Consider the following 24,721-nt stretch of genomic DNA (forward strand, 5'->3'; position numbering starts at 1 on the left):
CTTCCTCTCTGTAAAAAAATCAATAAAATATATATATTTTTAAAAATCGGAATACTACTAATATGAATTGATTTTTGATGACAATAAGAAAATAAATTGCATTTCAAGCCTTAAAAAAAAAAAAAGATAGCAGGTTAGATCTCTCAGAAGAGAGAAAGGTGCAGTATTCTAAGAGGGGCTGGTTTCCCAGGGCTTGGGTGGATGTCAGGGTGGTAGGAACATCCCTGGTTTATGTTGGAAATCTGTGAGATTTAGGATTTGACAAGAGTGGGGAGCCTGTGGGGTGTCAGGGGAGACTTCAGAGGCTGCTAAGTACCCAGCTCAGGCCCTCTCTCAGCTGCCAAGGTCCCAGGCTCCACCCTGGCTCCTCTGGGGCCTCCTCCTCTAGGGGCCCCACTGCAGAGGCAGGAAGCCCTGCCTGAGGCTCAGCTTCCGCTCTGGGTGTTTGGCACTGCCCAGCCACCCCCTCACTCCCAGGGACCTTCCCCGTTGGGGGCTGCAACACTTTCACTTCCCCAGGTACCCAGCCTCTGCCCCAGCACAGGGGTGCACCTGGTCTACACTTGTTGCCAAAAACAGGATGCAGGCTCTGAGAACGGGGCAGCGACAGAAGCGGGGAGAGTGCTCAATAGAGGAAGGACAGCCGGGCAGAGAGAAGGGGCCAGAAATCCAGAGAGGGAGAGGATAGAGACTCCGAGGTTGGGGGAGACAGAAACCCAGAGTGAGGGGGACAGACATTCAGAGAAAGGCAAAGTCTCAGAAAGAACCCCGCCGGCGTGGCTCAGTGGTTGAGCATCTACCAATATACTAGGACGTCACAGTTTGATTCCTGGTCAGGGCTCCATCCCCAGTGGGGGCCGATGGGGCCAATGAGTGGCTCTCTCTCATCATTGATGTGTCTATCTCTCCCTCTCTAAAATCAATAAAAAAAAAATTTTTTTAAACCCAGAGAGAAACACACACACACACACACACACACACACACACACACACACACACACACTAAGCAGGGAGGGGGACATACAAGTAAAAAGACTCAGAGAGAAGGAAACAGACCCAGAGCGGGAAGGACAAGGGACCTAAGGCTGGGAATGGGGACAGAGATGGAGGCAGAGATGGCAGAGCTCAGCAGGCAGTGAGGTCAGAGTGTCTGTGAGGTCGGCTGCTGCCCGGGGCCAGCCTGGGGTCCTGGTGCCCAGAGTAAGTGGGTACAAGGGGGTGAGGAGTCCCTGTGGGTCCCCCAGCCTGAGCCATGGACACCTGGGAGGAAGGGCCCAGCGTGTCCTTGGTGTCCACAAATTCCAAGGCCCCTCAGGTACTGGGGTGTGTCCCAGAGGGGCGGGTGAGGGAGCCAGGGAAGCAGACAGAGTAAAAACACCTTGTGCGTAGAGGCAGGGGGTGAGGCTCCTCCCCGGGCACTTCCTCTTTCTCTGGGCTCTTCCTTTCTGTCTGTCTCAGCCTCTCCTCCTCGTCCACGGCTTCTGTCTCCCCGCTGCCAACTCCTCTTCTGGTCACTCACCCCTCCAGGCGACGATGTCGGCCCAGGACAGCTGCCTCAGCCTCATCAAGTACCTCCTCTTCGTTTTCAACCTCTTCTTTTTCGTAAGTTGTCTCGTGGCTATCCAGCCTGGGCCCCAGGCCCTGCCGTCGCCGCCCCCCCCCCCCCCCCCGCCCCCCGTATCCCTACTTGCCCACCACCACATTCTTCTCTCCTCTCCCAAGGTCCTGGGCAGCCTGATTTTCTGCTTCGGTATCTGGATACTCGTGGACAAGACCAGCTTCGTGTCATTTGTGGGTGAGGGGGCAGGGCAGTCGGGGAGGGCCTTCCTGGAACAGCATGGACCCAACCTCCCAGCAAGTAGCCTCCTGGGGTCTCCCTTGCCCCAGGGAGCCCCCCGGTGCCCAATTCCGCAGGCAGGTCCCAGGCTCTGCAAAGCTTGCCACTGCCACGCCTCTCCAAGCCTTACTGTCTTCCTCTGACAAATGAGTGGTGCGTACCACTGAGAACAATAATAGTCATTTCTTGGGCACTTCCTATGTGTCAGACCTTGTGCAAATGCCCATCAGATCCTCCCCATTAACCTTTCCTGAGGTTCAGAGAGGGGGAGTCACATACTGGATGTCACACAGCAAGGAAGTAACCCAGATATAACACTAATAATAATAATAATAATAATAATAATAATAGGAAAATAATAATGGGGTAATAGCCTAACTCCTAATGGTTCCTATTTCATGTGTTAGCACTGTGTTGAGGACTGGATTGAACACATACCTCCCAGGTCCCTCAAAGCAACCCCAGGAAATAGATATCATTACCCCTAGGCCTCTGGGAGGTTAAAGTGACTCATCCGATGTTGGCAGAACAAGTGATGGGGCTGAAACCACTGGGAGTGAGAAGGAGCTGGAGGAGGAAAGAGACTGAGAGCTGAAGGGAGGAAAGAGGGACAGAGACTCAGAGAGAGAAGGGAATCCCAGAGGAGGGGGACAGAGGCTCAAGGTGGGGCAGGGTGGGAGGCCCAGAGAAGGGGGCGCCCAGGAGCCCAGAAAGAAGGCCCCAGGATACTGCTCCCTCCTGCGTGGGTGGGGAACGGGCTGGGGGCTGCCTGGCTCTGTGCACAGAAGACTCAGTGTCCCTGCCTCGCCTCCCCTAGGCTTGTCCTTCATGCCGCTGCAGATCTGGTCCAAGGCGCTGGCCATCTCAGGGGTCCTCACCATGGGCCTGGCCCTCCTGGGCTGCGTGGGGGCCCTGAAGGAGCTCCGCTGCCTCCTGAGCCTGGTGAGTGCCCGGCCCCTCTCCATCCCTACGACCACGCCCTCCTCCCCGGGGCAGGGGCTCAGCCTGACCTCTCCACTCCGCCCCCCAGTACTTTGGGATGCTGCTGCTCCTTTTTGTCACCCAGATCACTCTGGGGATCCTCATCTCCACTCAGAAGACCCGGGTAAGCTTGCCTGCTCCCCCCGCACCCCCTCATGCAGCTAGCGGGTGGACTTGGAGGCAGACAGGGTCTGACAGACAAATAACAGAAGCAGAAGAGAGAAGCAGCCACGGGGACCGAACAAATACAGAGACTGAGAGAGAGACAGGGAGAGGCGGAGACCCGCACGGACCGGAGAGGAGAGACGTTGCAAGGGAGATCCAGAGGGAAGCAGGAGAAACACGCAGAGAAACAGAGGCTCTGAGGAGGCCATGGAGACCTAATGAGAAAGCGTGGGAGATGATGAGAGAAGCAGAAAGACGGTAGAATCGGGCAGAGAAAGATTTTGAGGAAGAGACACAGGTGGAGAACCGATGCTCAGGGACCCCTTGGGTCGGCGCAGATGGGGTGGGGAGGCAGGTGGGGGTCCCGCCTCACTCTCGGCCTCTCAGCTGGAGCGGAAGGTGAGGGACATCGTGCAGGAGACGATCCAAAACTACCGCTCCGACCCGGAGAGGTCCGCGGCCGAGGAGAGCTGGGACTACGTGCAGTTCCAGGTGCGTGAGGCCCCCGCCCGCTGCCTGGGGGAGACCCTGCCCCAAAGCAGCAGCCGAACGCAGCTCCGGGCCCGAATGCAACCCAGCTTCGCACCCCGCTCCGCCACGCCCGCTGGGGCCCCGCCCTCAGATGATAACATAACTGGCCCCATTATGGCCCAGTTCCCCAGCTCCAACCAGACCCTGGAAAGGCTCCGCCCTCTGCCTTGACAGGACCCGCCCTCACCACCACCCCCCCAAGGCCCTAGCGTGACCCCAATCCCTGCCCCTAGTGACTCTGGGTCCCACGGGACCCGGCCCACGTGAGACTCGGTTCTCTGGTCACTCTTGTGGCCCCGCCTTCCCACCCACCTGCTCCCTAACTAAGGCTGAGCGCACTGCCCACCCAATTTTCGGTCCACCGCCTGATGTTGCAGCTTATCCCCTAGCCCCAGGTCGCCCCGAGATTCGTCTCTCCCAACCCCATGTTCCCCTAAGTGTCCCCTAACCCTGTCGTGACCCCAGCCCAGCCCACCGCCCCCACCCTGCACCCATTACTCGGCCCTCTGCTTCCAACTTGACCTCAGACCATTACCCGGTCCCCTGACTCCCCCCCCCCCCCCCCAATCATCTTGCATCGCTCCCGTCGCGGTCCCTCTGACCCTGTCCCTCCCCCAGCTGCGCTGCTGCGGCTGGAACTCTCCTCAGGACTGGTTCCGTGTCCCCAGCTTGAGCAACAACGCGTCGGTGTTCCGCGTGCCCTGCTCCTGCCATAACTCATCGGGGACCAACCACTCGGCGATCTTCGATGTCATGTCCCCCGCCCAGTTCAGCCGGGGCGGCCCGCTGGCGCGGCCCCGACACAGCGCAGACCTGTGCACGGCCCCCGGCAACAGCAGCTACCGCGAGGTGGGAAGCGGCGCGGCCCAAGGCAGGGGGAGGACGGCTGGGGGAGGAGGGGAGCAGAGCAGGGTCCTCCCCCCCCCCAGGCGGACCTCACCTCGTGGGCGGTGTCTGAAGGTGGGGTGGGGCTACGAGAGATAATGGTACGGCCTGAGGGGCGAAGCCCCCATAAGGGGCGGGTTCTGGGGAAGGTGGGGCCCGGAGAGAAGGGGGGGACCTGGAGCGCTGATGCCTGGGGAGGGGGTTTGTTTTGAGCGAAGAGATTCGAGAAGCCTGGTGACCAGAGCGAGTCCCAGAAAAAGCCCTGCCTTCCGCCTGTCTCCGCACTCCCAGGGCTGCGCGCGGAGCCTCCAGAAGTGGCTGCACAACAACCTCATCTCCATCGTGGGCATCTGCCTGGGCGTCGGCCTCCTCGAGGTAATGGGGTCCCAGCCTCGCTCGCGATTGGCTGTCCCCTCCCTGGGTAGCCCCGCCCCAAGCCGCGCGCAGCCCCTTCAGGCTTTCCCGCCGCTCCGCCGGGGACGGGACCCGGCCTCTGGGAGCTGGTGGCTTGCACCCTGGGAGGTAGTCCCGCTCTCCGTCGCGAGCCTCCCATGGCAAACCGGCCTCTCGATGTCGGCCGCATATCCCTCCCCTTTCCCGGCAGGTGAGTGTGGTGGGGCTGAGCCTGCTGCGGCCTCGCAGGGCAATCCGCCCGAAACCCCCGCCGCAGGCGCGGGGCGCCGAGGGTTCGTGCCCAGGGCCCGGCCTGAGCGCTGATGGCGGCAACGGGCGAGGCGGTGTGCTGAGCAGCAGCGGGCGTAGCGGCAGCCTGTGGGGTGGCTGGGGCATGGCGGATGCTTGCCCCAACTGGGGGGACAAGGCCCCGCAGGGCAAGCTGCCCATGGCCCTGGGGCCCTGGCCGTTTTGGGATCAAGACGAGGAACAGCCTGAGACCGGGAGCGCGGGCGCAGAGGTGGAGGCCCAGGTGGAACTAGAGGCGGAGGCAGAGGGGAAGACAGATGAGCCCCCAGAATAAAGGATCCTGGGCCTGCTCCAGATCTCACTGCTTTCCAGACTCTAGACCTGCGTCAGACGCAGCTGGTTCCTCCTACCCCAAACTATCCCTACCTCCCGGCCGGTCCGCATTTTGGTGACCTAATCCGTGACCCCCTGCCCTTTTACCCTTAACTCCACCATCCCCCACTTTTCTTATCTTCCCCCAAACGCCCTTCCTGGACCCCATCTTTCACAACCAGGCCCAGTTCTCCCTCTAGCCCCGCCCTACCCAACTCTATGTCTCATTTCCTTTTCTGGCCCCACCCCCTGACTTTCCTCCCTTAGAACTCCCACCGCCCCATCTTCCTCTCATCGCCACCCCCTCGACCTCTGATAGCGTCTCCTTTCTCTATAGCTCAGCTTCATGACGCTCTCCATATTCCTGTGCAGAAACCTGGACCACGCCTACGACAAGCTCGCCCGGTACCGATAGGCCCCGCCCTCCCCCAAGTCCCGCCCCCGCTCCTTCCAGTGCCCTGGGCACTTACCTCCCTGTGGCCTGTAAATATTTGTTTAAACCCCAGTTCTCCCCAGGCACTGAGCCCTCTGCCTCCTCCTTCCCCCGGGGACCCAGATGTCAGCCTGCCCCACTGCTGTCACCTCTCTCGTGGGATTTGGGGCTTCCCACCACCAACTTCCGGTCCCCAAAGATACCTCATTTCGGTGACTCATTTGTCAGTCTACTATCGCCCACAAGATTATTTCTCACTCAAACTTCAAATAAATCCCCTACGTTTTGGTAAAATAGCTTTATCCTCTGTCAAAACACAAACCAACACAATTTGGGGCGGGAGGGGGTGGTGGTGAACAGTACAGGCTAGCCCTGGCTCAGGTAGAAGAGGGGAGACATTAAAAAGCCCTCCCCACCCCACTGCTTGCCCAGCTGAGAAAAAAGTCACGACCCTAACACCCACTTATAAATATCTGTTATATTAAAAAAAAAATTTCCAGGGCCCACCTGGCCCTGCACAGAAAGGGTTAACCTTCAATACTTGATATCGGGGTCACAGGGTGGGGGTGGTAAGGGGAGGCAGATTGGGAAAAGGAGGGTGAAAAACAAAGAGAGGACAAGCCAATGTGTAAGTAGGGCTCTCCCAAACACCCAGACACAGCGGGGTGAGGGCGCCTGGTAGAGACAGAGGCCAGTCCCTGGTGCTCTGGAGTGACCTGCCCTCCCACACCCCCGTGAGGTCCCAACATCAGGATCCATCCCTTCCTCTCGGTCGCAGCCCGTCGCCACCCGGCTTGCAAGGCCCCCTCCGACAGGAGCAGCCCCCTCTCCCAATAAGAGGCCTGAGGCAAGCTGGAGGTCCTTCCTGGGAGGAGCTATTCCGGGGGTGAGCCACTTTCGGGGTCCCCCTTCAGTCCCTGACCAGGCGATAGATGTGGTGCTGGGCGCCCCGCTCACTGGTGGAGACTTCAAAGACGTAGGCAGTGCAGAGCAGCAGCTCCTGGGTGTCTCGGTTTGTCACCACCTGCCAAGGGGGCCAGAGAAGGGGTTTGTGCTTAGAAGGGACCACTGTGCCCTCCCTCAGTCATCATGGGGCCCCCAGGAGAAGGTCCCCACCGTGTCCCAGGTCCCAGGCAGAGGGGATGCTCAACACGCCCTCGCATCAGATGGTATATCACGTGTTACCGGGTCAAGGAAGTCCCCACGTCACGTTCCCCAGGTGAAAGGTCCCCAGCTCAGCACATTCCTCAAAGTCAAAGGGATTCCCACCAAATCACGTTTCCTGGACTAAGGTTGTTAGGTTCCCTTAGCTAAGGACCCACCATGGATCCTCCAGGTCAGTTCCCCAATGAAGGGGGGTCCCTCATGAGAATGCTGTGGAGTCCCCACCATATCAGTTCCCTGGGTAATGGGATCCCCTAAGCCCCGGGTCAACTGCAGGGCCCCCACTGTGTCAGTCCCCCAGGTGAAAGGGCCTGGGGCTTGAGGGGCTGTGGCGGGCCTGCCCTCCACACCTGGGCCCCCGCGCAGCACCTGGAGGATGGTGAAGTTCTCCAGGACGCTGTTCATCATGTAGCGCTCGGGCAGCTGCCGCAGCTTGTGCAAGAAATTCACCAGGTACTCGCACATGGGCGAGCGCAGCAGGCGGTACACGAACCTCCCGTCCTCCAGCTGGGCGCGCTCCGTCTGAACCAGGCGGTGGGGAGTGGGGAGGACGGTGACTGAGACACACAGGGGTCACCCCAGGAGCCCAGCCCCACCCTATGCCTCTCGGATGCCACCCCCACCCCCCACTGCCATCTTCCCCCTCCCACTGCCCCGTCTGCAGTTACCGGAGACAGGCCTGAACCCTCAGGTATCCAACTCAGGACCACTGAGCCTACAAACCAGACACACCCCCAGCCCCTCAAAGCCGTGCTCTGAACCCTCCATGACCTCTGAACTCTGATCTCTGGTACCCTCAAGCCCTCCAGACCCCTCAATGAGATCCCCAAACTCTATAACCTTTGAAACTGAGACCCAGCAAGTCCTCAGCAACCCGCTGTGACCACTGAGCATCCTTGCTCTGTGAACTCTTTCAGATTCCCAGGAATCTTTTGCATCTTAGTGACTGTGCATCTCTGTCCCACACGTTACCTTTGAACCCTCCAAGTGACCCTCACATGTGACTTTAGAACTCCACATTAGCTCTAAGCCTGTGCATTAAGCCCCCAAAGAGGCTGGGCCACCCCCACCCCACCATGAAGACAGCCCCAAAGCCTGAGCTGTCGTGGCTCCTGGTCCATTTATTTACTCTGCGCCCCCAGAGTGCCAGGTGCCTGGGTGCTCACCCGCCCAGAGCTCCAGCCCCCCGGCCTCACCTCCACTTTCTCCACCACCTGCTTGCCAAAGGAGCAGACCTTGGAGGAGTAGGTGAGGGTCATGTGCTCCAGGCTCTCGTACTGGCTGCTCACACCATAGAAGCCACCACTGCTGCCAGCGGCCCCCACCTCCTCGCCGCTCGGGCCCCAGTTCAGGTCCGCCTGGGGGATGGGGAGACACAGGTTAAGTTGGAGGAGACAGCCCTTATAGACGTCCCTTAGACCAGTCAATGGCGGAGACTCGGCCCGGCCGGTGGGGCTCAGTGGTTGAGTGTCGACGTATGAACCAGGAGGTCACAGTTCGACTCCCGGTCAGGGCACATGTCCGGGTTGTGGGCTCGATCCACAGTGTGGGGCAGGCAGGAGGCAGCCGATCAATGGTTCTCTCTCATCATTGATGTTTCTTTTGTTCTTTTCTCTTTTTCTTGATTTCAGAGAGGAAGGGAGAGATAAAAACATCAATGATCATTGATTGGCTGCCTCCTGCACACCCCCCACTGGGGACCGAGCCAACCACTCAGGCATGTGCCCTTGAACAGAATCAAACCTGGGACCCGTTAGTCCGCAGGCCAACGCTCTAGCCACTGAGCCAAACCAGCTAGGGCTCATCACTGATGTTTTTGTCCTCCTCTCCCTTTATGAAATCAATAAAAAAATATTTTTTAAATAAATGAATAAACGGTGGAGACTCTTATAACATAGGAACTCTGTTAGAAGGAACCCATGCCCTGGTTTCTCCCATTTGCCCCGTAGCTGCCCACCTCACTTCCTCAGTGTCCAAAGTCCCCACCTCTCCAAGTGCCCACCCTTCCAGCAGCACTTCAGAAGTCTGAGTCCCCAAAATGATCCTGACCCTCTCTCCCCAGTGAGCCCCCCGCCCAAGGAGCCCTGCTTATTCAACAGTTTTGCTCCTGAAGCCCCCAACTCAAGAGTTCAGCCTCTTCCAAGGGCCTGGTTACTAAGGAGGGAGTTATTCCCTAGCAACCGGAGGCTCTTCCTCAGAGCCCTTGGCAACCCTGGTTGCTAAGACAAGGGGCTACTTCCTAGCAACGGGGCCTGGCTCCTCTTCAGAACACCCTCCCGGGCCCTTTCAGCTGATTCTCAGAGGTCAGACCCCTCACGTCCCAGTGGCCAAGTGAGCAGACAATCGTTATGCCAGGTGGGGGTCTGAGACCTCATTTCACCTTTGGCCTGAGCCCCTTGGTCACCTCCTTACCTTCCTGGGAGGCATGCCTCTTGCTCATCCTAACCTGAGTTACCAGCTTGACCAGGTCACTCTCCACGTGAGTTAGGCCTGTCCTCCGAGGCCTGACTCCATCCATCCCCCTGGCACCAGGGCCTTGTGAAGCCAGACAGATACTGAAGGCCCCTCCAGCCGCTCCCTGCGTCCCTTCAGATGCCGGGCTCCTAAGGGTCGCTCTCCACACCTGGCACCTGCTGCGGCCCGTCTTAAGCCCTAGCAATGCCTTACAGACCTCAGCAGCACATCCCCAGAGCCGTCTCGGGCCTCCACTTCACACGCTATAACCCTTGGTAACCGCAGAAGCTACGGGTCCAGCAAGGCCAGCAAACTTCAAGCCCTCCGCAGGCTTCCTTCTCAGAGACTAGATCCCTCCACTGCCCTGGTTACCATGAGAGTTAACACTCCCCCGCCCCAAGCATTCACATATATTGAACCCCTATAGCATCAGCCACTGTACTGGACACCAAACCAAATAGGCCTAAGAAAGACCCACAATTATTTATATAGGGTCTGGCATAGGGCTTTGTATATAGTAAGTGCTCAATAAATGATTGTTCAGTAACTATGAGACTTTACAAAGCCACCCCCCTCCCCCCCCAGCTCCTTCAATGGCACCCTCAAGGCCAGACATTCTCTAACAACAGGGTCTGGTGGAATGTAGCAGCCCCTTTAAGACACCAAAATTCGCCAGGACTTCATGTGCCAAGGGGAGGAGGGCATTCCTTAGCAACAAGGCTTAGTGTGGGCAGGTGGGATGTAGGGAAGTCTGAAACGACACAACCCAATCCCAAGGGCTGTATCAGTCACACGACTTGGTGTGGCAACGTCTAGTGGGGTCCGGGGGGGTCCAAGTCCCATTCCTACGCCTGCACGGATCCCATGCATCCCGCCCTGACGGCCAGACTCCCTGGTGCTCCTGTTGCCGAGGGGGCTGATACTCGGCATGAGGAGTGGCGAGGCCCTGGTAGAGCCAGAGGCCTGGGCTGGGCGGCCGTGGGGTTTATGAGCACTTTTGTCTTTGGACGCAGAACTCACCCAGAACTTGACCAGGAAGAAGGCGTGAGGGGGCCCACGATCGTACAGCTCCCGCAGACCCCCCTTTTTCTCAGGGAACTTGTCATAGATCTGCCGCACATCCACGCTCTCGAGCGGCGGCGCTCCGGGGCTCGGGCAGTGCTGGCTGATGTGTACGAACAGGTGCCTCTGGTACTGGGGAGAACGGCCATCGGTGAGGCGTGGGAGATGGGCTGGACCCCCGGCCCGCACTGCCGATGCCAATCTCACACCCCTGTCGCCACCCCCAGGGCCCCGGCCAGCGGTTCCACCCTGTCCACCCAGACACTGGGCCCAACTCCCTGGCATGTCCCCACTCTCTTCTGCCCCTTCATTCCCATCATGCCTCAGTCCCCAAGCCCTGTCCCTACTGCCCGACTCTCCACCCTGTCCCCTGCTCTCCATCCTCATAGCCCTGTCCTCTCCCACTTTCACCCCAGCCTCCAATCCCTCCTCCCCAGTTCATCAGTCATATGGCTCCAGAGCTGACCCTTGACCTCCCCTGCTCATAATTTGCCCATGGCTCCCCAGCACCCCCAGGACAAAGACCACACCCCTCAACCTGGCCATGTTTTGAATTGTTGTTCCTAAATGTTCCATCAATGGATGGGTGGGTGGATGGCTCTGTTCCCATTCTTGTCCATATCCTTAAATCTTCCCCATTTTTTCTTCTGACACAAGTCCTCCTCCATCTTTCCAGGTCATCCAAATCTGCCTCTTTCTGGAAGCCTCCACTGATCACAAACAGGTGGGATCTCTCTACCACCTCCAGGTTCCCCATCACCAGGAGAAAATCTGGGTCCCTGAGCTTGGCCATGCCAGCTCCTCCAGAACCAGCACCTGCCCAAATATCCACAGCCTCACCAGCTTCCCGCCATATTCATTACGTTGTGTCTCTGAAAACCTCAATGTTGTTTCCACCTCTGTACCTGAAAGCACCCAGTTCTGCACATGGCAAACTCCTACATAACCCTCAAAGCCCAACTCAAAAGTTGTCATCTCAGGGAAGCCTTCACTGACTCTCCAGGCAGAATTACTCCTCTGTACACCCACAAAAACTTGAGCTTCCCCCATCCTAGCACATACTCAGACATCTACTGAGAATCTGTTGTGTAGAGGTACTACTCTGGGTCCCAGGGCGACAAGGTAAAGCCCCTGACCTCAAGGCGCTCACAGTTTACTGGCAGAGACAGAACAAATTTCAAGTCATCTTATGGATAATATAAATTTTAGAGAGTCATGCACACTATGAAAAAAGTCCTAATAAAGCACAGTGAGGGAGTGGAGAGTGACGGCAGCTAGTGTATTCCATAGGGCGTTTGAGAAGATAATCAAGCAGGAACCTGAATGAACGGAGGGACGGAATGGGGATAGCCGGGGAAAGCACATTCCAGGTGGCAGGAGCAGCAGACGCAAAGGCCCTGGAGCAGGCGTGGGCTGGCGTGTTTGAGAAAGGGCATGGAGGCCAGTGTGGGCAGAGCTGAGCAAACAAGGGTGAGAGTGCAGGAGGTAAGGGCAGAGCGGGACTGCGGGTCAGATGGTTCATAACTTTGTGGGCAACTAAAAGGACTTCAGCTTCTGCTCCAAGGGAGATAGGAGGGTTTTAACCCGATTTCACTTGGGTTTTACCAAAACCACTATGTACAGTAACTGGTGTTTATGTGGCTGTGACAGAGACAATGTGTTCACAAACACTAGTCTCTTTTCACACCGCTAAACTACATTTCCCAGACTCCTCTGCAGTTACATGTGATCACATGACTAAGTTCTGGCCAATGGGATGGGAGCAGACCTGATCTTTGCCACTTCCAAGCCAGACCCATACAGCCTCCTCACCCTTTCCCTCCCACCATCTGCCAGCCAGATGCAGAGAATCCAGCAGCAAATTCTGAAGCCCTAGAAAATGGCAGAGCCACAAAAATGGAAAAAACCTGGATTCCCCGAATCACGGTGTGGAAGGCTGCTGTTGAACACCCACACTGAAATGTTACATGAGTGAGAAACTTCTATGATGTTTCTGGGTGTTGCCCAGACTAATATGGCATCTGTCTCCATCCTAGCCCAGGAAAAGCTCAAGCCCATGCCGAAACCGGTTTGGCTCAATGGATAGAGCGTCGGTCTGCGGACTGAAGGGTCCCAGGTTCGATTCCGGTCAAGGGCATGTACATTGGCTGCGGGCACATCCCTGGTAGGGGGTGTGCAGGAGGCAGCTGGTCGATGATTCTCTCTCATCTATGTTTCTAGCTCTCTATCCCTCTCCCTTCCTCTCTGTAAAAAATCAATAAAATATATTTAAAAAAAAAAAAAAAAGCTCAAGCCCAGAAACAAGATCTGATTTCCCAAATTCCCAGTATCCACCACAAAGCCTGTTGCACACTAGACACTCAGAAGCGTTCGATGAATGAATAAAAGATGTCCTAGAGAGTTTCTCTGACCTTCCCAACCCACAACCGCATGACCTTCCTATTCCTTTATGCTAAGAGTTGTCAAAATGTGGTCCCAGCAGCACCAACATCACCTGGGAGCTTGTTAAAAACTCAAATTCTCGCCCGGCTGGCATGGCTCAGTGGTTGGGAGTTGACCTATAAACCAGGAAGTCACAGTTTGATTCCTGGTCAGGGCACATGCCCGGGTTGCAGGCTGGATCCCCAGCGTGGGGTGTGCAGGAAGCAGCCAATCAATGATTCTCTCTCATCATTGACATTTCCATCTCTCTCTCCTTCTCCCTTCCTCTCTGAAATGACTAAAAAAATGTATTTTTTTAATTCAAATTCTCAGGCCCCGTACTAAACCTACTGAATCAGATATTCTGAGGGTGGGACTCAGCAATCTGTGTTTTAACAAGCCCTCCATGTCATTCTGATACATGCTAGTTTGAGAACCACTACTTTATGCTTTCCCTTCCTATAACCCTCTGCATTCCAAAACACCCACAGCAACTATCCCAAAATTGGACTTACAGAGTCAACTGCATCCGGGGGTTCCACAAAGGCCGAGAATTCCACCAGCTGTAACCGGGCAGTGCCCAGGGCCCGAGCCTGCCAGGCTGGGGGTGACGGGGCAGGTGGGGGCAGGGCAGGGGGTGAGAGGGCTTGGGGGGGCTCGTACCCTAAAGAGAGAAGAACAAATAATAAAAATTGCTAACATTTATGGAATATATCAAGCACTGTTCTCTCTTGCCTGCCTCCACTTAGAAGCTGAAAAAGCTAAATACTCACTTTCCCAGCCTCCCTTGCAGCTAGAGGTGGCCATGTGACACAGTCCTGGCCAATGAGACGTTAGGGGAAATCTGCTCGGGGGCTTCTGGGAAGGAGTTTCTTCCTGAATGAAAAAGACAGAACTTTGGGAGGAGAAAGCTTTTGGTTCTGGTCAAGTCCTGCTTGGGACATGATGCCTGGAGTCACAACAGTCATCTTGGGACAGTAAGAGAGAGGCCAAGGGACCTAGAGAAATGCTAGTCCTGATATTGCTGAGGTGCTGAGCCAGCACATAAGCAGCCCACCTTCAGACTTTGTGTTATGTGGAATCATTAAAGCCTTTTTATTTATGGCACTATTAATCTGGGTATTGTTACTTGCAGCCAAGAGCATTCCGAATTGATGAATCTGTGGAACCTAAGTGTAATTTTTCATCAATGTGAGTACCACATCAGCATGGACTTCTGGAAGCCATCTTTGCTGCCAGATGGATGGGAGAGACCCTGCCTGGGAATGAAGCCACCAGAGGAAGGCAGAACCAAACAAGTCCTGATGCTACCATTTGAGCCCCTAGATCCAGCCGTACCTTAAGCCATAACCCCTGAAATATCAGGTACCTCACCCCAAAATAAATTCCATTTTATTGTTGTCCTTGCTGTTTTTGTCATCTAGCTTCACTTGAGTTTCTGTCACTTGCAGCTGAAAGAATCTTGACTATGTCCTCTAGGCTAGCAAGTGGCAGAACACAAACCCAGCATGTGGGGCTACAGATGCCATGCTCTTAACCACTACAAATTCTGTCACATCCTTCCACACCTCCACACACCCTGCCTCAGAGCTGGACCTCAGTAGGAATGTGACCCTGATGGATGGAAGGCTGAAGGAAAGGCAGTTAGGGTTGACAAGAGAGACAGGAGAGGAGGGAGTGGGGAGAGCAGACTCTTACCTGGGAGGTCAGTAGATGGGGGAGTCAGTGACAAGGAGAACGGTGTCTGCGAGAAGGGCTTCACGCTGAGGGAGAAAGGAAGCTGAGGGTGAGCAGGTGGAAGGATTCTAATCGTACCAGCTACCTTTACTGAGGGACCAGGACATGATGCGCACTTTTTTAAAAACATGTTTTACTTGCCCTAACTGGTTTGGCTCAGTGGATAGAGTGTCAGCCTTCGGACTGAAGGGTCCCAGGTTCGATTCCGGTCAAGGGCATGTACCTTGGTTGCGGGCACATCCCCAGTAGGGGGTGTGCAGGAGGCAGCTGATTGATGTTTCTTTCTCATTGATGTTTCTGACTCTCTCTCCCTCTCCCTTCCTCTCTGTAAAAAAATCAATAAAATATATTTTAAAAAAATGTTTTCCTTTTTAGAGTGGGGAAAGGTTATGTTAGCAAGTGGCAGAACACATGGGTTAGGTTTGGGTTAGGGATCGGCTGCCTCTTAAACACCCCCTATTGGGGGGATCAAGCCTACATCGAACCGGTGACTCAACCAATGACCCACACCAGCTCAGCACATTATGTGCACATTTTATTTTATTTTTTTAATGTATTTTTATTGATTTTAGAGAAGGGAGATAGAAACATCAATGATGAGAGAGAATCATTCATCGACTGCCTCCTGGAGGCCCCACACTGGGGATCCAGCCCACAACCCAGGCATGTGCCCTGACCGGGAATCGAACTATGACCTCCTGGTTCATAGGTTGACGCTCAACCACTGAGCCACACCAGCCGGGCTATGTGCACATTTTAACCGAAGCCTCACAGCCTATGAGGTAGGTGTGATTACTGCTCTTCTCATTTGCACAGAGGTCAGCCGACCCACCCAGTCACACATCTATGGAGCCTGGGCTCAACCCGGGTCAGTCCCAACCATGAAGCCTGGGGTCTTGGTGATAGTTTTGTTTTTTGTTTTTTTTAATATATTTTATTGATTTTTTACAGAGAGGAAGAGAGAGGGATAGACAGTTAGAAACATCGATGATAGAGATACATCGATCAGCTGCCTCCTGCACACCCCCTACTGGGGATGTGCCCGCAACCCAGGTACATGCCCTTGACCGGAATCGAACCCGGGACCTTTCAGTCCGCAGGCCGACGCTCTATCCACTGAGCCAAACCGGTTTCGGCAATTGGTGATAGTTTGGTACCTCTCACAAAATGGCAGAAAGAGAACAGAAATGGGGGCTCTTAGGTGAGGAGGAGAATAGGAAATCTGGAGAGAGAGGAGGAAAGGGTCAGGAGGGTGGGGAGAAAATGACCAGCAGCCCAGAAACAGGACATCAGGCCAAACTTTGGGGTGAGGAGGCAGCACAAAATCCAAAGCAGTGCATCCAACAGAACCTCCTGCGATAATGAAAGTGTTCTATCTCTGTGCCGTCCAACACCGTGGCTCCTGACCACACAACTACTGAGCAGGAATGTGGCTCAGGTGTCTGAGGGATTGAATTTTTAATTTTATTTCATTTGCGTTAACTACAATTTCAATCATCACACGTGGCCAGTGATGGTAGTTATTTGATAGCATAGATAACAATAACATATGGGTATCCCAGGAGATGGTGGTGAGACTGAGAGGTCAGAGGTCAAGGAGACATGATGAGGTCAGAGGTCAAGGTTCCAAAGATCAAGATCAGAAAGACACAGCCCAACTGGTGTGGCTCAGTGGTTGAGCATCAACCTATGAACTAGGAGTTTGATTCCCAGTCAGGGCACATGCCCGGGTTGTGGGTTCAATCCCCAGTGTGGGGTGTGCAGGAGGCAGCCCATCAATGATTCTCTCTCATCATTCGTGTTTCTATCTCTCTCTCTCCCTCTTCCTTCCTCTCTGAAATCAATAAAAATATATATATTTTAAAAATCCCTAGCCGGTTTGGCTCAGTGGATAGAGCGATGGCCTGTGGACCAAAGGGTCCTGGGTTCGATTCCGGTCAAGAGCATGTACCTTGGTTGCAGGCTCTTCCCCGGCCCGGGACCTGGTCAGGGCTCATGCAGGAGGCAACCCACGGACATGTTTCTCTCACGTCTTTCCCTCTCTCTTCCACTCTCTCTAGAAATCAATGGAAAAATATTCTCGGGTGAGGATTAACCAACAACAACAAAAATCAGAAAGACACAAACTCCAGGGACTTTCCGACTTTGGCTCCCTAAGGCCTCTACTTGCCATCCCAATTCTGAAATCTAAACTCCAGTATCCATCCCACTGACTTAATTTCTTGTCATCAGGCCACTGCCTAAATATCACCTCCTCAGAGGCGATAGAGCACATACAAAAAATAAAAATTAATAGAGCACGGACAGCCTGCTTTATTTCCCACATTTATTCCTTTCTTATTAATGCTTATCTAGTTGTTTACATGCTTATTGTCTGTCTCCTCCCCTCTCCAAGTATATAAGCCCATGAAGGCAGGAATTCTAATTTGTTCAATGCTGTGTCCCCAATTGGAGCAGAGTAACAGGCACTTAATAACTGCTCAGTAAACATTGGACTGACTGGCCCATGGCCTTCTCTCAGTTCCTGAAACTCACCGCTTTCCTACCACAGGGCCTTGGCACATACTGTTTTCTCTGCCTCAAATATTCCCACCCTCATTCTTCACCTGACAAAGTCCTGCTCAGCTTTCCACATTACCTCCTCAGAGAAACTCCCTGGAACTCTCTCCCTCACCCCAGAGCCTGTTGCAGTTCTATTTTTTCTTAATATTTTTATTGATTTCAGAGAGGAAGGGAGAGGGAGAGATAAAAAACATCAATGATGAGAGAGAATCACTGATTGCTGCCTCCTGCACGCCCCCTAACTGGGGACTAAGCCCACAACCTAGGCATGTGCCCTGATAGGGAATTGAACTGTGACCTCTCGGTTTATAGATCATGCTCAACCACTGAGCCACGCCACGCAGGCCTGGCCCTGTTGCAATTCTTCACATCGCATATACTCTTCCATGGTGTGTTTATGCACATGATTTAATTAACATTCAACTCCTCAATTTGACTGTCAAGTCCATAAAGAGTGGACCAGTACAGAACACCCCCTTTCCAGATCAGCCTCCTCCCCTTCGGCTCTGGGGACTGGTTCTGACCCTTCCTATGTCCCCATCCAGCAGCACCTCCCGGCGAACTCTTCTCTCCCAGCCTGGATCCCACAGCCTGTCACTTGGCTCTTTGGCAACACTCTCAACACTCCCGCCTCACCGTCCTGAGGCCACATTGCCCTACCAACACCCAGCCTAGAACCATTGGCTCCTTTCTGGGCTGAAAACTACACTTCCCATGAGCCTCTGGGCCCATTTCTGTTTTTCTAGGCTAGAAACATATCCTGTCACCCTCGTGGCTCTCTCATAGCTAAAAAGGACACTCCAATTTACCTCTGAGGCCATTTTTTTTCCTTCTGATTCTGAGAGATGGACCCCTGTTCAGGCCCAAGAACCACCTCTGGGGGATGAGAACCAGCCTTCCCATGAGCCTCTGGGGCTCCACTCAACCCTCCCTAGAGTTTCTTACCTACAACTGCCTTTCCCATGAGCTCTGGGGCCCAACCAATCTGACTAGAAGGCCATTATTCCCATGGACGGTTTTTAAAACTCTTTTAAAAATATTTTTTATTGATTTCAGAGAGGAAGTGAAAAAGATAGAAACATCTATGATGAGAGAGAATCAATGATTGGCTGCCTCCTGCATGCCCCACACTGGGGATCCAGCACAGGCAGGCACGTGCCCTGACTGGGAATCGAACAGTGACCTCCTGGTTCATAGGTTGATGCTCAACCCCTGAGCCACGCCGGCCGGGCTCCATGGACATCTTCCAGGCCTCTCACACTCACCAAGTCTCATGCTGAGCTCATTTTTCCCAAACCCATTCCTCCCACAGGTTGCACATCTGTGGACAGTCCCACCAACCCCAGTCGCCAGCCGGAGCCCAGGCGCGGTCCCTGCCTCCTCCCTCCTCCTCCTGACTCTCCTGCCCCATCCCCTCCTCACTATCCCATCACAGACCTAGTCTTCCTCTCAGACCATCACCTCACCCGCCTGCCTGGGACTCAAATCCAGAGAGCCCGGCTCCAGAATGGATGTGCACAAGGGAGCTGGGAGCCGGGTGGGGGGTGAGGAAGGCCTGTGGGAGAGAGTGGAGGAGGGGGACAGGTGCTGATGCAGGACAGAAAGTACTCACTCTGGAACATTCCAGGGGGTCCCAGAGCCCCCTGACCAAAACTGGAAAAGCTCAGAGGCCTGGAGACGAGACAAAGGGGGGCAGCCAGTTAGTCCCCGGTTGAAACCACACACCCCCCACCCTCCAGCCTTGAACCCCACAGTCCCCAACCCAGGCCACCTGAGGACCAGCGGGGCCCAGTTTGGCCTGCAGGGAAGGTGCTGAGATGAGCTGGGCCGAGGACATGGTGGCCATTGTCTGGAAAGCCTTATCCTTGGAAACCTGGTCCTGGAGGAAGAGTTGAGGGTCCATGTTAATGGGGGTTCCAGTGGACACAGGGAGTAGGGACAGGGACAGGGTAGGCAGGATAAGCATGGGGAGGCTCAGAGATGGGAGGTCATGGTAAAGGGTTGGGAAGGGTCCAGATCCCTCTCACTACAGCCCCTTGCCCCTTATCCCTCCTGCCCTCAAGAATGTCTGGGGTAAGGGAGTGGGTGGGAGGATGGGCAGAGGGACTTACCACATTCAGAGCCTGCCCATGGGGGACGGAGCCAAAGAAGGAAAGAAAACAGGATTTAGGAAGTGAGGCCTGGGCACCCCACCTTGCCTCCCTGCCAACCCCTGTAGCCCACACTCTGAGCAGAGTAATGAGAGGAAAGCGAAATGAAGGATGACTATGGACAGGGGTGGGGGGAGGGAGGGAGGCAGGCCTAGAGGGGGAAAGAAGTTCCCAATGCCCAGAATAAAAGACAGTCAGGAGGATTTCTAGGTCAATAAAGAGCCGGAAGTGAAGGTTTCCGGATATGCAGGCAACAGGAAATGAGAATTTCGAACCCAGAGGGAATAGGCAGTGAGCATTTCCTCGCTGGGACAGGGCAGAGGGGAGCAGTGAACTCCAGAAAAGACCAGAAGAGCCCTGGGCCAGTGTGGCTCAGTTGGTTGAGTGTCGTCCCGTGCACCAAAAGGTCGCCGGTTCGATTCTCAGTCAGGACACATGCCGTGGGAGGCAATTGATGGATGTTTCTCTCTCTCTCAAATCAGCAAAAAAAAAAACCCCACGTGTTTAAGAAAGAAAGAAAAGACAGAAGGGAAGGTGTTTAGACCTAGAGAGAAAGGAAAGGGAGGCTTCTGGGTACAAAAAAGGAATAGCAAGTGATGGTCCCCAAATCCAAAGACAGAGGCAGAAAAGACGCCCTACTCGGAGGAGTAGAAAATGAGGGCCTGTGGCCAAGAGGGAATCGGAAGTCCAGAGGATGGAGAAAAGGAAAGGGATGTGAAAAGCTCCAGAAGGATATGAAGTGACCTGGGCACAGGAAGAACGGGCAGGCCACACGGGGACCGGAAATGGGGAGATGGATCAGGAGACCTTCACAGCAGAAGAGGGAAGAGCGAGGAGGGCGCCAGGAAGAGCAAAGGAAGGACAGGAGGGGAGAGGTGGGAGGCGGGAGGGGAGAGGAGGGAGGCGGGAGGCAGCAGTAGCCGGAGGAGAGCCCCCCGACACCCCATTCTTCTTGCCTCTCCCAAGCGAGATCTCTGTGCCCCTCTCTCTATGGATCTTTCCCTACCCCTGGTCTCCATCCACCCCCTCCTGCTACGCCACTAACCCCCACCTTGGGTTTCTGCTCCCCCATTCTGTTCACCTTTCTGGGTGAACCTATTCCCATTTCTTGGTCTCTGTCCCCGACCCTGCATCTCTGTCCCTCCTTCTCTGGATCTGTTACCCTCTCTGAGTTCCTGTCCCCTCTTTCTGGGTCCCTGTCCCCCTCTCTCTGGGCCCACCCCCCTCTCGGGATGTCTGCTTTGGTCCCTACCTTGAGCTTGGACTGGATTTCCCTCGATTTCCTTCGGGCCAAGACCTGGATGTGACTAGAGACCTGGAGGGAGTGACAAAGAAGTAGATTCAGGTGAGAGTCACTTGCCCCTGGCTTCCCTCCCGGTGCCCCATGAGCTGCTGGAACCTGGGGGATGACACGCAGAACGTGCCGGCTGTCTCAGGAGCATGCAAACACGGATGCGACCGGAAAGGCCACTCTTGTCTCTAAGACTTCTTTCCCAGACCCAGCAAATCCAGCCCTCCCTCCCCTTCCTTGTCCTTCTCTTTGGCTCTTGTAGTCTCTCTTACTCTGGTTCCAACACAACTGCTAAGCCAGTGGTCGGCAAACTCATCAGTCAACAGAGCCAAATATCAACAGTACAACGACTGAAATTTCTTATGAGAGCCAAATTTCTTTAACTTAAACTTCTTCTAATGCCACTTCTTCAAAATAGACTTGCCCAGGCTGTGGTATTCTGTGGAAGAGCCACACTCAAGGGGACCAAAGAGCCGCATGTGGCTCGCGAGCCGCAGTTTGCCGACCACAGTGCTAAGCGAACTGTACCAAACAGGCAGAGAGTATCCTGAGCTGAGAAGACAGACAAAAAAAGCACCTGAACCACACCATCCTCGAACCTGAACCTGCCCATCCCAGTACGGCCCTGAGAAGACCAGCCCACCCCACACAGACGCCCCACGGGTCCGTCCTGAGACCTGTTTGCGAGTTCGGGTCTTCCCTGTTCTCAGCTTGATGTAACGGGCAATCAGTTCATTCCGACCTGAGGAGTCAAAGAGGGAACAGAGTTAGCCCCTCAGCACAACTTCCCAACAGAGAGGTCTCCAGGGAAGGGAAGAGAAGCCGTAGTCCCCAGAGGCCCACAGCAAGCTGGTTGCTACATGGAAGACGAGTTATAACGGCAGGTTTTGGAGCCAGACTGCCTGGGTTCAAATCCCAGCTCCGCCACACACTAGCTTTGTGGCCTTAGGCAAATCACGTAGCCTTTCTGGGCCTCGGTTTCCTCATCTGTGCAAATGGGATGCTAGCTCCTACCTGAGTCCTAGTGAGGATATGAAGTGCTTTCATGTGAACAGTGTTTAAAGCACCATAAATGTTGTTTGTTGTCTTTTATTAATCAACTAGAGGCCCGGTGCACGAATTCGTGTACAAGTGGGGTACTGCCGTCCCAGCCCGATTGGCCGAATCAGGCCAGGCCAGTCAGGGGGAGGGGACGCAGGAGCCATAAATGTTGCTTGTTATCTTTTATTGATCAATGGGGGCCAGGGCAAAAGAGGGGGTGACTCACCATACATCTTGCCTTCATCGGACAGGATGATTTTCCGCCGGCCGCAGGGTGGGTAGATGGCCAGGGCCTCCTGGAAGCTCTGCTCGATGTCTGGACTCCAGACACCCTCTGCATCCGGACCCCCGTCTCCCCCAGCCCCCTCGCTGCCTCCGGTGCCCTCCTCACTTCCTTCCTCACTTCCTGTCCAGGCGCTGCCATCGTCCAGGGGGGCCCCAGCCCGGGGTTCCCCCATCTGGGCCTGGAAGGACACAGAGCTCAGCAAGGTTCCCCCGAACCAAGCTCTCTCAGGGCTTGGAGAGCTGGGAGTCCAGACTCCTGGGTCTGGGGGAGGAGGCTGGGGCTGGGACTCTTAGGTCCAGGAGAAGGGGGCTGGATTTCTGGGGAAGCTTAGGGTGAGAAGTGTTCTCCTCTGGATTTCCAGGGGAGCCTGGGTTGTGATGAAGTCTTGAAGACCCCATAGTCATGCACAGGGCCCATGAGGGCCAGTCATGTGGGTATGGATTACTAGTTGAAAGAAGACAGGAGTCAGGGCCTAGTTGCGGGAAGGGGGTTGTGAGGGAGATCTTAGTCCCACCCCGAGAACAGGTGCTAGGACGTGAGCAGCAGCTGCTGGAAAAGAAGGGGCACAGGCCCTAGGAAGGCTAAAGGGAGATCCAGAGAGAGGGGGACAGAGACCCAGAGGGAGGGGCACAGAGAGCCAGAAAGAAGGACCCAGAGACACAGAGGGTGGTGCACAGAGGCTCAGAGAGAGACGGGGGGACAGAGAACCAGAGGAAAGAGGGACAGAGATTCAGGGCAGAAACTCAAGTGGAGACCAGGAAAGACCCGCAGAACCACAGACTGGGGGGGTCAGGGGCGCACTGCCATCCGGAGAGCCAGAACAAAGGGCCCAGGCATCCCCTCCCCCAGTTTCCCACAACCCCCATAAGGGGAGGGGCTGGCCAGCCAGGGCCCCTCCCCTCCGGCCCCCGGCCCCGCCCCTGCCCTCCCCAGCCCCGGCGCCGTGGGCTCGGATCCAGCTCTGCTAGTTCCCAGTGACTTTCCGGAGGCCGGGAACAGGGGAAAACTTTTTCCAATACAGTCAGATCCCGCCTCCCTGGCGGCTCCACGTCTTCCACAGCTTTCCCAGGACCCCAGAGTCCAGGCTCCCATCCCCCTCCGCCCTAGGACCCCGAGTCCCGGCCCAGGCAGACAAAGACCCCAGGCCGAGCCCAATGGCGCTACGGCGGTCAGGACCCCCCTAGGCCGGAATCGCAGCCCAGCTCTCCCCCATGTGGCCAGACAAAGGGACGGAGGAGCCGGCTAAGAAAGGTTCCCCCTAATTTCCCGCCCCAGGCCCCAAACTTCCGAAGAGACAAGACTGAAGCTCTAGAAGGCTCCGTAGCCCGCCCCCTGCCACCCGGGAGGCCCCTTTCCCCATGAGGAGGGCCAGGCGCCCACAAATGACACACACGAGCCAGTTCGGTCAGAAACGCGCACAGGGTCCTTTCTGGCTTCCAACCAACACGGCCGCGGACACGCACACCCCGCACACACCCCGCCGAGGTTCCCTGCCCTCCCCGCTCCCAGGCCCCCACACTCCCAAACTTAGACGCCTCCGCAGACACCCCAACTCGGGCAAAAGTTCCAACCTCGCCCGTAGACGCGGTCAGAAGCGAAATCTCGAGCCCCCCCACCCCCCACCCCCCCATAAGAAGAAGGCGGCATGCAATTCAGAGGCGGTCCCACACACACCCAAAACTCCTAGCACGTAACTTTCCACCCCAACTCACACACCCCAAAGCAGGATCCCCGACTCCCGCCGGCGCCTTCCTACCTCCCGGCCTGGGGCTGGGGAGCCGCGGGCGGGCGGGGCGCTGCGCCGGAGAAAGTTGCCCGGGAGCTTTGTTTGGGAAAAGTGGGAGGGACCGGAGGGGGGGCGGGCCCGGACACCGGACAGCGGGAAGGGGGATCCGATGGTGACAGTCGGAGGGAGGATTTTTTTTTGCTTTGGCAAAAGGAAAGGTGAAGCCTAGCTGGGGTCTGGTAGCATCTTCAGGATTCGTATGCTCAGATTCCTGAGAGAGGAGGGGTGCGGAGGGTCGGGGCTCCTGGGTCTGCGGGAGGAGGGGTCTGGGGCCTGGACTCTGTCCCTCTCGTAGTGTGTTTGTGTATTGGGGATGTGGAAGTGATACGAGCACAAAAGGTTCTTTCCGGTTCAGCCTCAAGTGTATCTTTTTGAGGATGGACGTGCAGGGGGTGTGTCTTGATTGATTTCTGTAATAACACGGTTTCCTTGTGACCTCACCAGAGTTAAGAGTCGTGGGCGAGGCGAGATCCATGGAGGTCGAGACTCCCGCACCCACACGCTCTCATGGACTAGCGGTGGCGCTGTGTCCCAGGACGGAGAGAGACAGACACTCGGTACCTGGGTGTTCAAACTCATGGGACCAGAAAAGGCTGGTGTCCGGACTCCGGGGGACCTGGGCGAGAAGGCAGCCCGGATTCCGAGTTCTTTTCCTTCTTGTTGTTCTTTTCCTTAAACGGACAATTGTAAATTTCAAAATCTGAGCAGCAACGCAAATGTGTTTCTTGAAAAAAACCCGAGTTTCTTGGAAAACTGGGCCAGAAGACTGGATTTCGGGTTTCTGGAGAGGGTTTAGCGGGACCGAATAGGGCTCCGGGTTCAGCGTCTCGGAGTGCATTCACCGTTTCAAATGCTGGAGAAGACGAGGAGCGACACGGAGACATTCTCAGGGTAGCTGCAAAAATGGGAGGCGGCGAACCA

At 55.5% G+C, this 24,721-nt stretch overlaps 2 protein-coding genes across 6 annotated transcripts; one reads left to right on the forward strand and one right to left on the reverse strand.

Annotated features, from left to right (window-relative positions):
- The first annotated feature begins 1,428 nt into the window (after positions 1–1,428).
- Positions 1,429–14,315, forward strand: CD37 (CD37 molecule). 4 transcript variants are annotated; one of them, XM_054710708.1, is made up of 10 exons: positions 1,429–1,602; positions 1,723–1,795; positions 2,655–2,779; positions 2,868–2,942; positions 3,371–3,475; positions 4,133–4,363; positions 4,691–4,774; positions 5,751–5,818; positions 11,203–11,250; positions 14,083–14,315. In XM_054710708.1, the coding sequence occupies exons 1-10, from the start codon at positions 1,534–1,536 to the stop codon at positions 14,288–14,290; spliced, it is 1,086 nt and encodes a 361-aa protein (XP_054566683.1). In that variant the 5' UTR covers positions 1,429–1,533; the 3' UTR covers positions 14,291–14,315. The 4 variants fall into 4 exon arrangements, with proteins under 4 accessions (XP_054566683.1, XP_054566682.1, XP_008152591.1 ...); XM_054710707.1 differs by lacking the exons at positions 11,203–11,250; positions 14,083–14,315 and adding an exon at positions 5,920–6,202; XM_008154369.3 differs by lacking the exons at positions 11,203–11,250; positions 14,083–14,315 and having other exon boundaries at positions 5,751–6,008.
- Positions 6,352–24,677, reverse strand: TEAD2 (TEA domain transcription factor 2). 2 transcript variants are annotated; one of them, XM_054710705.1, is made up of 14 exons: positions 24,643–24,677; positions 24,242–24,471; positions 21,955–22,192; positions 21,365–21,429; positions 20,649–20,711; positions 19,358–19,369; positions 19,018–19,125; positions 18,859–18,917; positions 14,646–14,710; positions 13,463–13,611; positions 10,485–10,658; positions 8,207–8,368; positions 7,380–7,532; positions 6,352–6,870 (listed from the first exon to the last, which is right to left on the reverse strand). In XM_054710705.1, exons 2-14 carry the CDS (start codon positions 24,377–24,379, stop codon positions 6,757–6,759), a joined length of 1,500 nt encoding a protein of 499 aa, XP_054566680.1. In that variant the 5' UTR covers positions 24,380–24,471; positions 24,643–24,677; the 3' UTR covers positions 6,352–6,756. The 2 variants fall into 2 exon arrangements, with proteins under 2 accessions (XP_054566680.1, XP_027985365.2); XM_028129564.2 differs by lacking the exons at positions 24,242–24,471; positions 24,643–24,677 and adding an exon at positions 23,771–23,819.
- Between the last annotated feature and the right edge of the window lie 44 nt (positions 24,678–24,721).

Source organism: Eptesicus fuscus, chromosome 21, assembly GCF_027574615.1.
Source record: "Eptesicus fuscus isolate TK198812 chromosome 21, DD_ASM_mEF_20220401, whole genome shotgun sequence".
Classification (NCBI taxonomy): domain Eukaryota; kingdom Metazoa; phylum Chordata; class Mammalia; order Chiroptera; family Vespertilionidae; genus Eptesicus; species Eptesicus fuscus.

Excerpts from the sequence above, each read along its gene's own strand:
- CD37 (XM_054710706.1), top strand. The coding sequence starts at position 1,534 with ATGTCGGCCCAGGACAGCTGCCTCAGCCTCATCAAGTACCTCCTCTTC. Across the intron at positions 1,796-2,654 it reads CAGCTTCGTGTCATTTGTGG|GCTTGTCCTTCATGCCGCTG; the intron begins GTGAGGGGGCAG and ends CGCCTCCCCTAG. Across the intron at positions 4,364-4,690 it reads GCAACAGCAGCTACCGCGAG|GGCTGCGCGCGGAGCCTCCA; the intron begins GTGGGAAGCGGC and ends CCGCACTCCCAG.
- TEAD2 (XM_054710705.1), bottom strand. The coding sequence starts at position 24,379 with ATGAGTTTGAACACCCAGGTACCGAGTGTCTGTCTCTCTCCGTCCTGG. Across the intron at positions 18,918-19,017 it reads TGGGCCCCGCTGGTCCTCAG|GCCTCTGAGCTTTTCCAGTT; the intron begins GTGGCCTGGGTT and ends TCTCGTCTCCAG. Across the intron at positions 7,533-8,206 it reads AGGTGGTGGAGAAAGTGGAG|ACGGAGCGCGCCCAGCTGGA; the intron begins GTGAGGCCGGGG and ends CGCCTGGTTCAG.